The 17746-nt window shown below is 36.9% G+C and overlaps 2 protein-coding genes across 3 annotated transcripts; both read right to left on the reverse strand.

Moving 5' to 3' along the window:
• Positions 1 to 4918: 4918 nt before the first annotated feature.
• Positions 4919 to 7032, reverse strand: LOC134647238 (uncharacterized). The gene is made up of 3 exons (XM_063501506.1): positions 6802 to 7032; positions 5906 to 6683; positions 4919 to 5201 (listed from the first exon to the last, which is right to left on the reverse strand). Exons 1-3 carry the CDS (start codon positions 6999 to 7001, stop codon positions 4992 to 4994), a joined length of 1188 nt encoding a protein of 395 aa, XP_063357576.1. The 5' UTR covers positions 7002 to 7032; the 3' UTR covers positions 4919 to 4991.
• Positions 7033 to 8595: 1563 nt separating this feature from the next.
• Positions 8596 to 10218, reverse strand: LOC134647632 (regulator of microtubule dynamics protein 1-like). 2 transcript variants are annotated; one of them, XM_063501989.1, is made up of 4 exons: positions 10111 to 10218; positions 9651 to 9830; positions 9291 to 9542; positions 8596 to 8992 (listed from the first exon to the last, which is right to left on the reverse strand). In XM_063501989.1, the coding sequence occupies exons 1-4, from the start codon at positions 10207 to 10209 to the stop codon at positions 8642 to 8644; spliced, it is 882 nt and encodes a 293-aa protein (XP_063358059.1). In that variant the 5' UTR covers positions 10210 to 10218; the 3' UTR covers positions 8596 to 8641. The 2 variants fall into 2 exon arrangements, with proteins under 2 accessions (XP_063358059.1, XP_063358058.1); XM_063501988.1 differs by having other exon boundaries at positions 9651 to 9839.
• Positions 10219 to 17746: the final 7528 nt, after the last annotated feature.

Raw genomic sequence — 17746 nt, forward strand, 5'->3', positions numbered from 1 at the left:
TTTTCGCACTTGTATGTTAATGTACTAATACCGTCGTAGATTTTATTTAGTCGTTTGCTAGACCCGAGCGGCGTGGTATGTAATAGTTATATTTTTGTGTAATGCTTATGCATTTCGTATATTTCTGGCCATTGGGTTCTGCTCTATGTTATGCTCTACATTTTGGCTATATTAACAAGCTGTTAAGAGGATTGATTTAATGTGTGCGTACGCGGAGTATCGCTTTTCACTTAGTCGTAGTTAATTAATACTGATAATATATTGTAAAACTGAGACTGGCGTGATCACCGTAGGTATTTTAGCCACGTACAACAAATCTAAACTTTCCTACAGACAACGTACCTATACTACGAATATACACTGTATGAAGACGTGTAGATGCGCGCTACTCTGATATAGGTACATACTAGTTTACACAGAAGCAATAAAACGTCCATTATAAAATTAATATGAAATATTAATAACCATTTTTGAGTCGATTCATACATACATATATTTTATGTTGTTATCTAGGTAGCCACCTTTTTCAGACTGTACGAAAGCATTTAGTACCTATTCTAATAAGTTTCAATTTGTGCTTGTACAGTCGACGTCAAAGATATGTTTACAGTTTTGCACCTTACTCCTTTGTAATAAGGCGAAAATTGTAATCATGTTTTTGACGTTGACTGTACATTAATAGCTCTTTTATCCTTACCAAGGAGTTATTGATTGTAGATAACGTGTGCCTGAGATTGACAACGGAAAAGATGCTGCCAAACGGGCGGCGCCATGTTTTGTGATAACCAGTGATCGTTAATTTTCCGGCAATTTTGGTGCAGCATTGTCGGTTAAAAGCATCTGTATGCCCTACTCTAGGTGGAATAAATAATTAGGGTTAATAAAAGTAATATTAACCCATTGATATAGTATAAAGAACTGGATACCCAATCAGCCGCCAAAAATGGCCCCACAAAAGTAATGTCAAAACAGATCACGCATCACTTTTTCGTTTAGTCTTGTTTGAAACGCTCAAATGTGAAGTTGTCAACAATTACGAAATGTGCCGTTAAAATATGTAAAAATAACAATGATAAAACAAGGAAAAAGGATGGAATGTATTTCTTTCGGTTAGTTCTTTGGATAGCATTACATAATTTATGTAATCTGGTGGTAATTTTATGGTTTTGAATAAATTAATTTGTTAGTACCAAAGAAGGGATGTCAAGGAACAAAAATCTAATGAGTCGATGTGAGGTCAATATTTTTTTATATTTTTATATGGAATTCATAAGGAATAATATTATGTTTAAATTCAAGATTTCCAAGAAAACCTATGCGACGTGCAAAGTGGACTGCTATTTAATTATAGCAAGAGATAGGCGTGATGCAGTTTTAAACAAGGCAAAACGGCACTTGTGTGTTCGGCCCATTTCCCTGTTTCCGACATATACACCACCAATAAGGGCTACTAACTGTAAATGCTAAACCTGTCTGAACACAGTGACAACCACAGGATTTATTTTATAAAGTATAGGTAGACTTTACAAAAAAAATACAATCAGTACCTAAATGTCCCCGTGCACCCGTGCTATGAGTAAATGTAGATCTTAAATACACAGTTATTTGGTACTACTTATTAGTAGAATTTATTTCAAGGAAATTAGTATTTAAAGACGTATACGAATTAAAAATTTAATTTGTTTGAATTTGAACCACGAATTAATTTTATTTGAGCTCTCGATTAAATTAAATTTGTTTTATTTATTACTTCAATTGGTTTTCCTGTACAGTAATACATATTAAAGTGTACCAAAGTGACTCCATTCGTTCATTATTCTCGTTTGACGTTGTTTGACGTAAATACGTTACGTTTAGTGCCATCGGACTAAATTTTTTAACAGTGTTGGTACTTATGTTTGCAAATTTGACACTTAATGCTTACGACATTAAGCTCTTTTCTGTACGAAACATTTATCTTGACTCAAAATTTACGTAAGCGTTTTTATCATCAATGCAAATGGTGCGAAACGTCATTGGGATCCACATTTGTTGACGTTTTTGTTCTGCTTTGTGTGTCTATTTCTTTTATATTAAGTCAGTGTATTAACCTTAACCAATCCTCTCCCTAGAAAAAAAATTAAGAAAATCCTTTATTTTTACTATGCTGCACCAAAATTGCTGGAAAATTAACGTACACTGGTGATAACTGAATTATCAATTGTCAACTTTTGACTACCAGAGTTACCGCACAACATAATGTACGGGAAAGAACCAGTGAACCTGCTATTTGATTCCTAGGCCACTATAGAACCATGTCATAATGAATCTATTTGTTGATCTCCTACGAAAGGGCTTATTAAAGATGCATTGATTGAGTACAATCAATTATCTTTGGTGCTTATTGACTGATGTATGTATGTTGTCATGTTACCTCTAGTTACAGCGACAAGGTTCTATAGTGGCCTAAGAATCAAACGGCGACAATAGCGACATCAAAAACTAGGGGGACCGTTTTTTCTTGCAAAAAATATCAAATCTCATGTCTACACACTCTTCAGTCTTCTACTATAAATAACTCTTTGTCCTTACTAAATAAAATACAAATAAGTACATAGATTATACGAACCGAATTTTATGCAAATGTTGTACACGGGTAAAATCCTTGTTCCTATTATTCTTATGTATATGACTAATAATGACTATAATCTATAATACTCCCATGTGGGTTGTATTTACACTTAATTTATAATGAAGACATAAAATGTAATATGTACCTAAGTATATAAAATTTATAGATGCCGCCAAATTAATTTTTGTAATTTTAAAATTGTCTTAACAAAGTAATATTGGATTGGTCATGTTACGGCTGTAATTAATTGCATTTTAAAGTATTTAATTTTAGTTTAGTGTTGGTTAGCAGCTGACAATAATAATGTATTTGGGCGTTTTTTTTTGTTGTCCCCTACACTTTTTTTTCCAATTTGGGATTTTTTATGTTATTTCTACTCAGAATCACGAGCTCTTTCAATCAATCAATCAATCATTTATTTATTGCACCATGGTTACAACAAGAGATGTTACAACATTTATACAAGTAAGTACCTCATGGACCCTAAAAGGGTATGACAAACATTTCCTTAAACTAAGATTTAGAATATTTACATATGTCATGCAATAAAGCACAAAAAGTAGCATCGTATTAAATTATATAAATAGAACTAATAAATTACATATTAAAGCTATCCATCCTAATAGGAGAAAAAAAGTGTCCCAAGGTTTTTATTTCCATTCCGTCACCATTTTTCATAGACTTTGTATGGCGGTCGCGTAATGGAAAGATCGAAAAATGTATGGAAATTTTGGGACACTTTTTTTCTCCTATTAGGATAGAAAGAGCTCGTGATTCTGAGTAGAAATAACATAGAAAATCCCAAATTTGAAAAAAGTGTAGGGGACAACAAAAAAAAACGCCCACTTCATAATTACAGCCTACTAATTAGAGATGCACCGGATATCCGGTTACTATCCGGTATCCGGCCGTTATTTTAGTATCCGGCCGGATACCGGATAGTAAAATTAACTCATTTTGGGGTAAAAAATTTAATCTAAAAAACAGTCACAGTCATAATGCTAACGACACAGTAAATAGAAATGAATAACCAATGCCACACAATACACTTATTTGTTTACACAAAAATACGCGCGCGCACTTGTAACTATAAACGAACTTACTACGTAATGTCATGATAAAGCCCTTGCTACACGGTCGCCGACAAGCCCCCAGACCGCGTGGCCTTGGTCCGTCCCGGACCGTGTAGACAGTTGTTTCCAACAAAATTAGACCAAAACTGACCAAGGGCAGACCAAGGTCAGACGGTTAGAAGGCTTGTTGGCGACCGTGTAGCAAGGGCTTAAAACTCGTTACGATCCTAGAAATGTGTCCGCGCGAACGTTCACTAGGAAACAGGTCGAAACCTGCACGACGCGCACCTGCAAAACTCAAAATATAGGTATAGTTCCGCCGGCCGAACATCCGGCGGCCGTATACCGGATATTCGGCCAGTGTTCAGGCCGGATATCCGGCCAAACAACTATCCGTTGCATCTCTACTACTAATACTCGACTTGTAAAGTATTGTAAGGACTGTCGCTTCCTTCAACCAACACGACGACAATAGGCAGAGTGCCTACCACGAACATCGAAAATCCAAGTTTCGTCTCCTAGCGTTATATACGAGAGGCTTATACATATACGTATTTCGTAGTAGCCTCTCGGGAGTGTTATTAGAATTACGTTTTTTTTAAATATTTTTGCATGAGTGTTTTTTTATATTGCTGTGACATCCTATATAAATGTTACCTTTTTATTTAGATTTAGGTATTGTAAATCGTCTAATGGATTGCACATTATAATGGAAATTAAATAAATCTTTACATAAAATGATTGCGTTTATTTTTAAAACTTTATCACACATAAGTGGCGTAGTTTTTTTAGTTAAGACTGGCGACTCCGAAGGTATTTTGATATTAGTTAATACTTTTTTTTGACGGAGTGGAAATGCGAGAAAAAATCGTGAGGAAACCGGAATAATCCCAATAAGACCGTAGTTTCTGCTCTGGATTAGATGGCAATTAAAACACATTCACTGGCACCGACGTACATCGACGCACATGTGCGTCGACCGTCATACAAGTTTGTTCCTAGGCCACGCTCCCTGGCAGTGAATGCGTTAACCCATTCACTGCTTGCCTATGCACGGTTACTGTTTAAATTAGCCTTATTCATAGTTCATATATATTTGTGTTCTGATTATAGTTGAATTGAAATGAGTAAAATTACAGATGTAATGACATTATGTTTTATTCAAACCTTTTAACTTTTAAACATTTCAAATGATGTCAATTCTAACAATACATAAGACAAAAACTTTAAAATAGTTAAAATACCATTCATTACTTACTAAGTCAGTCAAACATTACCTATTGGAAACACAATACATAGGCCCAGGCTTAGAAAGCAGCTTTTTTAGTACAAACTGATATATCAGCTTGATGGAGTGATAAGTCACCAAAACTGTCTTCTGGCTTCCTTAGTAATTGTTTATTGAAGAAGACTTTCTCTCTGTGTGTGTGTTTTATGACCGCAGGCCTTGGCAGTGATTTAGTCAATTTCTTTGCCCATTGACTTTGTGGCATTTTGGGTGCATTTGAAACATCAATCTGAAAAAAATTACAAATCATTTAGGGTTTTCCCACATGGCTGTATACTCTCTCGTTCCTCGCGTTGTCCCGGCATTTTGCCACGGCTCATGGGAGCCTGGGGTCCGCTTGACAACTAATCCCAAGAATTGGTGTAGGTACTAGTTTTTATGAAAGCAGTTGCCATCTGACCTTCCAACCCAGAGGGGAAACTAGGCCTTATTGGGATTAGTCCGGTTTCCTCACGATGTTTTCCTTCACCAAATGATATTTCGTACATAAGTTCCGAAAAACTCATTGGTACGAGCCGGGGTTTGAACCCGCGACCTCCGGATTGAAAGTTGCATGCTCTTACCGCTAGGCCACCAGCGCTTTATGGCTGGCTTTCCCACATGGCTGTATAGTTTGACATATTTAAAAGAGATATAGGGTCCATAAGTGCCCTATTATAGCTTTTATAAATTACAATTGTACAGTAGGTCTAAACCAGCAAGATATATTTGAAATATGTTTTGACCACTATTGTATGGTGCCGTTTCAGTCTTAAAAAACTGTAACTGAAACTTGACTCATAGATTGAATAGAATAGAAAAAAAATTAAATAGTGTTAAAAGGAGATTTTCCTAAGTAAATTAGGTATTGATTATCTACAGTTGTAGATTTTTCAGCACAAGTTCTTATTTTATTTAGGAGCTTGGTAAATAAAATGAACAAGCATTCCTTACCACTGTAGTTTTCTTCGCACTTTTATATGCAACAGAAGGAAGATTGACATTCTCTTTATTACTCGGCTTGTTGACAGAACTCTTCACAAGCTTTGGAATAGATGATAGTCCTGGCAAGGTTTTCTTAGGGTGCACATTCTGTATCAATGGAACTTGTGGGCTATTGTTGATGTAATATGCCACAGGACTAGCAACGTGTTGAAATGCATTGTTTTTGCCGGGAGTTTTTTTTACCGACGATGTGGATGGCTTCTTGAATAATGGAGGGTTGGCTGGTGTTCTATATAAGGCAGGTTTTGTTTGTAACACAGATGAAGGGGTAGCAAATTCTTCTTTCTCTTTCTGGACGTGCTTCATAGGGGTTACTACAGCTGAGGGTTTTGTATTCAAAGCTACCTTTTCTTTATTTACTTGGATAGGAATTTGATTTCCCTCCAATTCTGCTTTTTTGTAGTCATTAATGGCTGTATTTTTCTTCTCTGATTTGGGTGTATTTTTCAATATGTATTCTATTTCCTCTAGGGTATTATCAAACTCCTTACTTGAGGTATTACATGATTTTTCTACTATTTTTTCTAAATTTAAGAAGCTGTTTGTGACATCCAGGTTCTCGAATAAGTTCGGTTCGTCAGAGGACAATGTTGTATTCGACATTGATTTTGGAATGATTTCTGGTGATGTGTCACGATTATGCTTCGATGTAATATCAGGTTCCGAGTGAGTTGATATAAGTTTTAGGCTCATATTATGATTATCATCCTCAAGGTGTTCGTTAGCGCTGTAAAAATATAATTATTATAAGTATTATTTTTGTGACGTAATTTTAGTCTAGGGTACTTGTGTAAGTATAGGTAAATATATATTATGCATTTAATAATTTAAAATACCGTACTTACGCTATAGTTTGTCGGTTATTTTGGTGGCTAATAAACATGTGTTTTAGTTCTCTGAGACTTAACTTTCCGTAGAATACTTCATCATCACTGTATGGTTCGTCGTCTCTCAAACTCATAATCACGTTGATAAGGAACTTCACAGGCAAATAAATTAATAACTGAAAAGTTATAAATGAAAGAACAGCTAACTTGTAATACATATGTTATTTTTTAAGAAATTTTGCAAATCGAACTAAACGGCTGGTACCACAGATAGTATATAGGCGGATTAGACTCTCGCGCGAGCCACGAGACGAGCCGCGAGCCGCGCCACGAGACGCGAGTGTAAGCGGTGGGTTCGCGGCTCGTCTCGTGGCTCGCAAGCTCGTCGAGCTAATATAATTTAAACACTAACGGCACGGCATAAGGTTTATAACCGAATGACAAGCCGAACGCGAGTGTAAGCGGTGGATTCGCGTCTCGTGGCGCGGCTCGCGGCTCGTCTCGTGGCTCGTGCGAGAGTCTAATTCGCGTATTAAATGTGAAAGGGCTAGTGACTTAGTGAGATAAAAGCAAGGCCACCAACACAAAACTAAATAAAAGCCAAAATCCGTTGTTAAGGCTCGTCCAAACGTTTCAACGAAATAAATTATTCTTTGGCATTGATTTTTAAAGCCATAACACACTACCGCACCGCACCAAGGTCACGGTGCGCCGCTCCCATAAGTGAGAGCGAGAAAGAGACATCGGTCGGACCCGAGGAAGATCGTTTTCCGTTTCATGAAATAATTGAACAATTTTTTACACCAAGAAATATATTTTTTCGTGAAACGCAAAAAACACTTCCAATCCGGCTTGGGGCTATAACCGCGAAAATCCAAGTTAGCATCTTTCTCCGTCACTCTAAGTACGCCTTCATTAGAGTAAAAGAGAAAGATCTCCGCAACGGTTTTCGCGGTAAACCCTCGGGCTATAACCGCAACAATCTAATTTCGTAAATTGCAGGCATTCTCTGTCACTCTAATTACACTTTCATTGAAGCATGAATTAAAACATTTATTGTTCCCTTCAGGAACCGTAAAAAAAGAAAGCGAAAGCGCTTCCATTTCCATTCAAGGCCGAAAGATGGCAGCCTGCCCGGCAGTGGCGTAGCTAGGTGTGGGCGAATGGGGCCTTCGCCCACGGCCTCGCAAAGCCTGCCAAAGCCAACCTGTTTATTACCTTGGGAAAACACATTAAAAACGGCCTCGCCGCTGTGGTTTTCGCCCACAGCTAGATTGGTTCATGCTACGCCACTGCTGCCCGGTGTCGCGTATTCGAATCTAGCCCGGGGTAGCGAATTTATAAACTATTCTTTTATTTCTATTTCTAAGCATTTACCAAACATTGCTGTAAAAGAATTTAATAAAATAATGACTACTTAATATTAAATTAAATATTTAATTTATTTATAAAAATGCAATAAAAAAATATTATATCTTATTTATATGTACCAGAACCACTTAAGTAATCACAGAGGTACAGTTGATATCAAAAATATATGTTTACCTACACGACAAAAATGCATATCTTTGACGTTGACTGTACATAAATAGTGGCAAAGTGAACTTATAATAATAACTCCTAATCCATGACCTATGACCATATATATTATATTATAGCCTTTTCTTCCATACTCCTTATTTTAGTTTATCTATGTTTATCTTAGTTGTTTTGTTTGTTTGTATGGATCCCTCTCTGGGTGAAGGCCTCCTCCAGTTTCTTAGTTCCATTGTCTTGTTGTTATTGTTGGTGCATTTTTTATTTAAATGACCATATTATCAGTATAAATAATTGAATTAGCGTTTTTACGTGTAATGAATCATTTTAATTGCTTCAGTAATTCTGCAGCTTCTTTGTTTGCTTGATGATCATCATTTGTCTTAGCTGGATAACTAGCTGCAAGCTTCAAGTAATATTTAGCTTGATCTTCTTTTTTCAATTTTAAATAGCAGTTCCCTAATCTAAGCAAGTTTAAACTATAAAATCTTGGCCGAGTTGATTCTGCTTTAAGGAAATATTCCAATGCTTCTTCATAAGTAGAATAAGGAGGTGATGCAAAGAAGGTCTCTGCTATTTTCCTTTGATGCCACGGCATTTCACTGACTTGATAACACCATTCTCCTAGCATGTATAAAGTAGTTGCATCATTTGGATTGTGTAGAACGGCCATCTGAAATGGAAAACAATTAAATTAAGTCTTGATTCATCCTTTTAAAATTAAATCTAACCCAAAAAGAAAAAGGTTGAAACGCTAGAATGTTATATTCAGAGATCGGACAGATTGGCGTCATTGCTCGCAATAATGTGGACATGACTCCAAATTTGATTAAATAATTAATCATTTAATTAATTTCTTACCTCAAATTTGTCCGATCTCTGGTTATATTACATGACCCTAATCCATAATCGTTCCAATGATTGTATTGTTTAAGAATAAATGAAATTAATTTAAAAGGTGTATTATTTACATCCATATGTTTCTTCACATTTTCCAGTTGCTTTATCCGTTCCTTGAGGCCAATCTCTGTGCTTTCTGCATCAAGCAATAATGCATACCACTTATGTACAGCATAGTTTTCATAATTGACTTCCAGTATACTAGATATAATTTGATATGCTTCTGATATTAATTGCCTTTTATATGACTTTTCATATTTTGATTCCTTTGCCATGTTATACATTGCCCGGCAAAGTCTCCACTGTATTTCTACATCATTGTTCTGGAAAAAAATATCTTTCCTTTTATTTAACAGAAGAACACAGATAGTTTCACAGCTATGAAACAGGCAAATGATTGAAATGGTTCGGAAAAATAAATGGACACATACCTGGCAGTTTTTTAAATATTGGTAGCATTCCTCAATATGCCCATTTTCAAACAATTGATCAGCGCGATCTAGAGTCGCAGAAATTGTGTTTTTTTTGGGATCTGAGGATTGTGCTTGTGACTTCCAAAATAGTGCCCCCATTAACATTGGGACATTTAGAAAGCCACAAATTGTCATTTTCTGCTGAAACTAAGTTTTTAAATATAAGTGATAGATTTTGAATATTTTATATTAATATACACTTATAATAGAGTCTGCTCGGAAAAAGAAGTTGTGGACATGTCGTGGAATGTATCGAGTCCCATTTATTCCACGACTTCTCTTTCCGCACAGACTCTAAGCAGTAAGTAGTAGATGAGGACTCTGTACATTGACAGCAGCAGAATGTGTAGAAATTTATTTAAAACAGACTTTGAAACCGATTTAAAAAAATATCCTACAAAAACTAGAAGTTTCTTACATTTTTTCGCAGCGCGACATTGTTTTGCTGTAGCTTCCTGTATTTAAGTATAAATTGCACAGCTACAAATCTAGTGGTTGCGAAAATCAAACTCATCATGAATTTGTTCTTAAACTCCACATAAATATTATAAACAACAATAAACCAAAGTCCATTGAAAACACTGATTGAAAATGACAAACCATCAAGTCAAGCTGTCTGCTGTCATAATTGTCATAAAGGCATTTAAGTTTTGAAACTAGAGCAGTACAAGAGTAGTATAAAAGTGATAACACACTATCGCACCGCACCGCGACATTGGTGCGTCGCAGTCGCACCCATAAATGAGAGAGAGAAATAGATATCTCTTTCTCGCTCGCGTTCGCGGCTTCGCGCCGGGATTCGCGCACGAGTGTGGAGGGGACTTTGGGTACGGCACATTTAGGCAACATCAAGGCAAATCAAGGTCGCAGTGCGGTGCGGTAGTGTGTTACGGAAGTTTTTTTATCTGGCAAGAATTTTCAAAAAATCAATTTCTACCCGGTACAAGCAAGGGCGGTTGAGTTGTTCTGTTGACAGTTTGGTGAAGTGATAAAAAAATCGTATTTTGCGATTATGTTTCTTGTGTAAAAATAGTTTTTCTAGCATTTCCACTATGCAGAGATCAGGTAATATTATCATTACTACTTAGAAATCGTATTGGCCCACTGAATGCAAATAAAGCATTCATTCGCGCCAACAGCTTATTTAATTTGGTAATTATATTTTGTTGTTTATTCATATTGGTTTGTTCTGACCAGCCTTCATGCTTCCTTTTAACTTCCTGATTTAATATTTGGTCAACATGTAGAGCACAATTAATAATTTCGAATGGAAGTATGCCTTGCACTTCACGTTCCCACGTATCATAGTGTATCAGCATTCAGCATCTAAAATGATTCTAATGCATCAGCATTCAGCATCTAGTGCTCCTAGTTTTGATCTGAATTCAGAGTATTCGTGTGAGCATAAATCAAGTTATAGGTTTTATCTACAATTTAAACTCTTAATTATACTCCCAATTTAGTAAAATTAATAACCTGATATGTTTTATTGGTAAAATATAAAAAATAAATAACTTGAAATGAGCATTTATAATTTGAAATACGTATTACTTAATGTGAATACTTCAATGATTAAAGTTTAATCTAAAGTGATGCAGCTAAGATTATTTGTTGAAATTTATATTTAATTTCATATGTTTGTTCCCTGAGTTATGAATGTTATTTATGTGTTTATCTATACTATAAGTAGATATGTTGTTGCCCAGTACTCATAGTAAAAGCTTTGTTTAGTTTGGGGCTAGGTTGATCTGTATAAGATTGTAAAAAAAATTAAGGCTACCAGCAATGTTACCCCCATGATGAATTTTAATAGTGAAAATATTACCCTGAACCCACTGTGTAGCATGAACCAATCTAGTTATGGGCGAAAACCACATCTGCAAGGTCCTTTTCAATGTGTTTACCAAAGGTAAAGGTTGACTTTGCGAGGCCCCCCCTAAGTGCAAGGCTGTGGGCAAATACACCATTCGCCCATGCCTAGCAACACTATTGCCCTGAACGTCAGTGTTTTATGGAAATATGAATATAAATTAATGCTAATTATCAAAATGTGATAAGGAAAAGTTTGTAACCTTTGAAGGATAGTTTAGTTTTATACTTATAATAGTTGCATTCACATTCTGTTCCTGAGCCTTGCATGGCTTGTATGGGTCAAAATTGTTTCTATAGATTTATTTATTTTTCTTTTACATTTTGCTTCTTTTTCGTTTACTCAGCACATATTATCTTGATCTATTGAAATCAGCTATTACTAAATGGCCCCTGCAGAGACAGCTCAATGTAGTCATTCAAACATTTCAAACAATTTTTTTTTTAAATAAAGTAAGCATTGGCTAGTGTTGCACTAATTACTAACATGGTGTGACCACTACATTTACTGTATGACAGGATGTTTTGTATGGATGTAACAAGAATTTATCATATTTCTTCATTCTACCTACTACATTATGCTGAAGGTACCAAGAGCATAATTCTACTGTCATGTCCATCTAAAGAATCAGTCACCTTTTACCACATTACTTGATGTTCATGTAGCTCAGTAGCTCCCCAGAACCCAATATAAGCCAAGGCGTAGGGATTGCAATCCGGTCCGGCGGATCCGGTAATCCGGCCGGATCCGGTACATTTTTCAGCCTACCGGATCCGGCAAATTTCACCGGATCCGGTCTCGGATCCGGTAAAAGGAATAAAAGCGCTAAAATATAAAATAACAGCTTAAAACACTGCTAAAATTTAAAAGTTCTCGCCAATATTCGAACGTAATTCTATTTTAATGCTCCCCTCCCCGCGTTCCCGATCGCAAACAGCAACACAACAACTTGTTTGTTAGTTGACGCCAGTCTTCTACCGACGAAATATGTGTCGTCGTACTCGTCGTAGTGTTGGTTGAGATCAGGGATGTTGCGAATATCCGCATCCGCATCCGCAACCGCGGAACTTCCGCATTATTTTCAACATCCGCATCCGCATCCGCATCCGCATAAAATCGATGCGGATTTAATGCGGATGCGGATGTGGAACAGGTCGGTACAGGAACGTCTTAGCATCGGCGTAAGTGCTAGACTGCTAGGTAATTTAGTCATTAACCAAAAAACCCTATTAGAAATGAGCAGTCAAACGTGAGTGGGACTTAATGTACGGAACCCTTGGAACGCGAGTCCGACTCGCACTTGGCCGGTTTTTTGAAAAAAAAAATACTAAAATGTAATATTTGACGTTTTTTATGGTACTATCTTGACATCCGCATCCGCATCCGCATCCGCGGATGTGAGCCTTTAAAAATCCGCATCCGCATCCGCATCCGCGGATGTCAAAAAATCGGCATCCGCAACATCCCTGGTTGAGATTCCCGTGCACCGTAAGTAAGTACTGAATTGTTTTATATTTAATTAATAGTGTTGTTACATGATAATATAACGTACATTTTGTTTCGTTTAATTTAGTACAAACCATTATATCCCAGTTATAATAAGTGTTAACTGCATTTAAAATAGAATGACGAAATATTTATAAGACTTCATTCAGCAGCCAAGTTAAATGTTTTTTCGAATTTAAAGTAAGAATACCTATCTTATTTTGTTATTATTATGCTACTAAATAAAGCGAAGAATTAAAAGCACCTTTTTGTGGGAGTTGTGGGGCTATAGATATTTTAAGAGAAAAAGAAGATATTAATTGTGAGACTGATTATTGTAATAAGACTTAGTGGTTACGTAATAAAAACGTTGATTTTTGAAACCTCAAACTGTCGTTTTATTAACCCATTAGAAAAATATCCTTAACTGCGCATATAACGCTAAAAAACATAATGAAATACGTGACTGGACCAATTTTTCATCCGCAATACCAATCCGGCCGGATCCGGCCGGATCCCCGGATTGAGGCCAAAATCCGGCCGGATTCAAAACCAGACCGGATTGCAATCCCTACCAAGGCGCCATTGATTTATTACGTAAGACGATTTTTGCCAGTTTTTGACTACCTCCCCCCCATATGTAAGAAAACTTAAGAAAAGGCCGGGCCCCTCCCTCTGTTTAAAATTTCTTAAAATCTAAAATAAAAAATGAATACACGCTTGTTTTTTTTTTCATTTTTAGGGTTCCGTAGCCAAATGGCAAAAAACGGAACCCTTATAGATTCGTCATGTCTGTCTGTCTGTCCGTCTGTCTGTCCGTCCGTATGTCACAGCCACTTTTCTCCGAAACTATAAGAACTATACTGTTGAAACTTGGTAAGTAGATGTATTCTGTAAACCGCATTAAGATTTTCACACAAAAATAGAAAAAAAAACAATAAATTTTAGGGGTTCCCCATACTTTGAACTAAAACTAAAAAAAATTTTTTCATCAAACCCATACGTGTGGGGTATCTATGGATAGGTCTTCAAAAATGATATTGAGGTTTCTAATATCATTTTTTTCTAAACTGAATAGTTTGCGCGAGAGACACTTCCAAAGTGGTAAAATGTGTGTCCCCCCCCCCTGTAACTTCTAAAATAAGAGAATGATAAAACTAAAAAAAATATATGATGTACATTACCATGTAAACTTCCACCGAAAATTGGTTTGAACGAGATCTAATAAGTAGTTTTTTTTTATACGTCATAAATCGCCTAAATACGGAACCCTTCATGGGCGAGTCCGACTCGCACTTGGCCGCTTTTTTAAAACTTTTATTTAACTTGCCCTGTTAGTATGTAATTATGTTAGTTTAGTTAGTGTGGGTCATAATATCTTGGAAGCAAAATTTAACCTACGAGGGGCGTTCAAAATATTCTCGGTATTGATATCTTACAACCTCTTCTAAAATTTCTTTCGTTACTGGCCGCTAAGGTTTATTCATTGACATTAAAAAAAAGTACAATTCGAACCGAGATGTTCTTTTGTTTTTCTGCAATTGCTGAACAAACATGAACATCATGTGGGAATTGACAATGTTAACTAAATTAGAACATCGATGCGTGATAAAATTCTTGACAAAACAGGGTAAAAATCAAAAAACCATAAAAGAGGAAATGGATTGTGTTTACCGTGAGTCTGCTCCTTCTTTATCTACCATTCAAAAGTGGTCACGCGAGTTTAAACGTGGAAGGGAGAGTGTTGAAGACGACCCTAGACCTGGCCGGCCTGTAGTAGCTACTTCACAAGAAAATATTGATAAAGTGGAAAAACTTATATTGGAAGATGGTCGAGTGAAGGTAAAATCTATAGCACAAGTAACCAATCTCTCTATTGGTACCGTACATGATATTATCCATGACCATCTTAATATGTCAAAAGTAAGTGCAAGATGGGTTCCGCGAATGCTGACTCGGCTTCAAAAAGACATGCGTGTAGCTTGTTGTTCCGATTTTATTGACCTGTGCGGTGAAAATCCTGATGAGGTGCTGCAAAGAATAGTTACTGGAGATGAAACCTGGGTTCATCATTATGACCCAGAGAGTAAACAAGAGTCCATGCAGTGGCACATTAAGGGTTCAGCTCATCCCAAGAAGTTCAAGGTCATCCCTTCAGCAGGCAAGGTCATGGCCACGATATTTTGGGATTGTGAAGGAGTATTACTGATCGATTATAAAGAAAAAGGTGTAAATATCACAGGACAGTACTACGCTAACATTCTACGTCAATTAAAGGATGCAATCAAAGAAAAGAGGCGAGGAAAGTTAACCAAAGGTGTTATGCTTCTGCATGACAACGCCCCCGTCCATACTGCTCATATTGCCAAGGCAGCTATTGTTGAATGTGGGTTTGAAACTGTTACTCACCCACCGTATAGTCCGGACTTAGCCCCCAGCGACTTCTTTTTGCTCCCCAATCTTAAAAAGGATCTGCGTGGAAATAAATTTTCTGACGATGAAGCATTGAAGGCGGCAGTGGAGGAGCATTTTTACACCAAAGATAAAAAATATTTTTATGCAGGATTAAAAAAAATAATTGATCGATCTTTTAAGTGTATGAACATAGGGGGGGAGTATATTGAAAAATAAAAATATCAAACTTTTCGTACTTGTTTGTTTTCATTCTCATACCGAGAATATTTTGAACACCCCTCGTATTTCCCGATTTCCGATTGAAGCTTTGCATACATAATGTAAATCGGATGACAATGCAATATTATGATGACGTGAAGCTAATCTGATGATGGAGACAGGAGGTGGCCATGGAAACTCTGTGATAAAACAAATAAAAAACCGGCCAAGTGCAAGTCGGACTCGCGCACGGAGGGTTCCGCACCATCAACAAAAAATAGAGCAAAACAAGCAAAAAAACGGTCACCCATCCAAGTACTGACCCCGCCCGACGTTGCTTAACTTCGGTCAAAAATCACGTTTGTTGTATGGGAGCCCCACTTAAATCTTTATTTTATTCTGTTTTTAGTATTTGTTGTTATAGCGGCAACAGAAATACATCATCTGTGAAAATTTCAACTGTCTAGCTATCACGGTTCGTGAGATATAGCCTGGTGACGGACGGACGGACGGACGGGACAGCGGAGTCTTAGTAATAGGGTCCCGTTTTTACCCTTTGGGTACGGAACCCTAAAAACGAAAACTAATTGTGTTTGGGGTTATAAGATGACTCTATGGGTATTAGTTGCCAGTGGAAAGAAAAGTTAGCGATTAAAGCTTGTACCGAAATTTAAATTTTGGCCAAAAACGTAATCACTACATTGCGCATTTTTGTGATCATACGTAAGATCAAGATCCCGTCTTACCCCCTTGTAAGAAAAATAAGATATTGTCGACCCATCTGCCCCCTAAATCGTCTTACGTAATAAATGAACGGCGCCCAACTTGCTGTTACTAAAAGTAAATGCGTATCGCAAAGCCATACCTCTCACCTCACCTTTGTCTGATCCCTGCGGTGGCTTTGTTTCGTGCTCGGAGCGTGACCTCATCCCGGTGCGCCCTAGCGTGACCTTCCTACTGTAATCGACACCCCTTCTCATTGTCGCGTGCCCTTTGTCAACACTGAAGTGAAGTCAAAAAACAGAAGTGATGACAGCTGTTATAATGTTAGATATTTACCTGTTTCTTAGGTGGACTTCTCGCTTCGGGAACGTTACTCGTGTCATTTCATATAAGATGCCACAACAGTCCTATACTATTATAGTTAGAGTAGTAAGTTATGTTATGAATTGACCCTTATAAAAATTCATGGAGTTAAACTAATAGTACTTCTTAGCTTCATATGTATAAGGGTAAATTACTATCAAAAATCTATTATTTCGTTGCTCTGACTGTGTAGCTAATAGCTGTAGCTAATAATAGCGCTCGAGTAAAGGGTAATGGAAAAACTTATAACTAAAATTGTAACTTTTATTCAATTCGCATGAGAAGTGCTGGTGGCCTAGCGGTAAGAGTGTGCGATTTGCAATCCGGCCGGGGGTCGCGGGTTCGAACCCCGGCTCGTACCAATGAGTTTTTCGAAACTTATGTCACAGAATAACTAATAGTACTACCGCTTATGTACGAAATATCATTTGATATTTACCAGTCGCTTTTCGGTGAAGGAAAACATCGTGAGGAAACCGGACTAATCCCAATACGGGCCTAGTTTTACCCTCTGGGTTGGAAGGTCAGATGGCAGTCGCTTTCGTAAAAACTAGTGCCCACGCCAATTACTGGGATTAGTTGCCAAGCGGACCCCAGGCTCCCATGAGCCGTGGCAAAATGCCGGGACAACGCGAGGAAGATGATTCAATTCACATGAGACGTGCGTTCCTCACACTTAGCTGAGCTCATAATTCGGGTTGATACGATATGTGAATGTTGATCGAAGAAGGATAATTAAATAAGCCATATTTGGAATAGTTCTTATGCTCGATTTGACAGATATCTATTCATTTCCCTATTTTCTGCATTTTAAACTACCGACAATAATTAATGAATATTCGAATATGCAGTTGTTAAAAAAATCATCGTAATCATACAATGCGATGTTTTGTTTTGAAACTCCTTACATTTGATCGTAACTGTGTTGGAGATGATATTGGGCCAAAGCTCTCATTAAAGTAATTGATCGTTTAAGATTGTAAAGACATCATTCCTAAAT

The sequence above is a fragment of the Cydia amplana genome, chromosome 4 (genome assembly GCF_948474715.1).
Source record: "Cydia amplana chromosome 4, ilCydAmpl1.1, whole genome shotgun sequence".
Classification (NCBI taxonomy): Eukaryota; Metazoa; Arthropoda; class Insecta; order Lepidoptera; family Tortricidae; genus Cydia; species Cydia amplana.

What these genes read in the sequence shown, in the direction of transcription:
- LOC134647238 (XM_063501506.1), bottom strand. Translation starts at nt 7,001, where the DNA reads ATGTATTACAAGTTAGCTGTTCTTTCATTTATAACTTTTCAGTTATTA. An exon ending in AATAACCGACAAACTATAGC is followed by an intron (nt 6,684 to 6,801) that starts GTAAGTACGGTA and finishes ATATTTTTACAG; the next exon opens with CGCTAACGAACACCTTGAGG. An exon ending in GTGCGAAGAAAACTACAGTG is followed by an intron (nt 5,202 to 5,905) that starts GTAAGGAATGCT and finishes AATTTTTTTCAG; the next exon opens with ATTGATGTTTCAAATGCACC.
- LOC134647632 (XM_063501988.1), bottom strand. Translation starts at nt 10,209, where the DNA reads ATGATGAGTTTGATTTTCGCAACCACTAGATTTGTAGCTGTGCAATTT. An exon ending in ATGTCGCGCTGCGAAAAAAT is followed by an intron (nt 9,840 to 10,110) that starts GTAAGAAACTTC and finishes TTAAAAACTTAG; the next exon opens with TTTCAGCAGAAAATGACAAT. An exon ending in ATGTGAAGAAACATATGGAT is followed by an intron (nt 8,993 to 9,290) that starts GTAAATAATACA and finishes TTTCCATTTCAG; the next exon opens with ATGGCCGTTCTACACAATCC.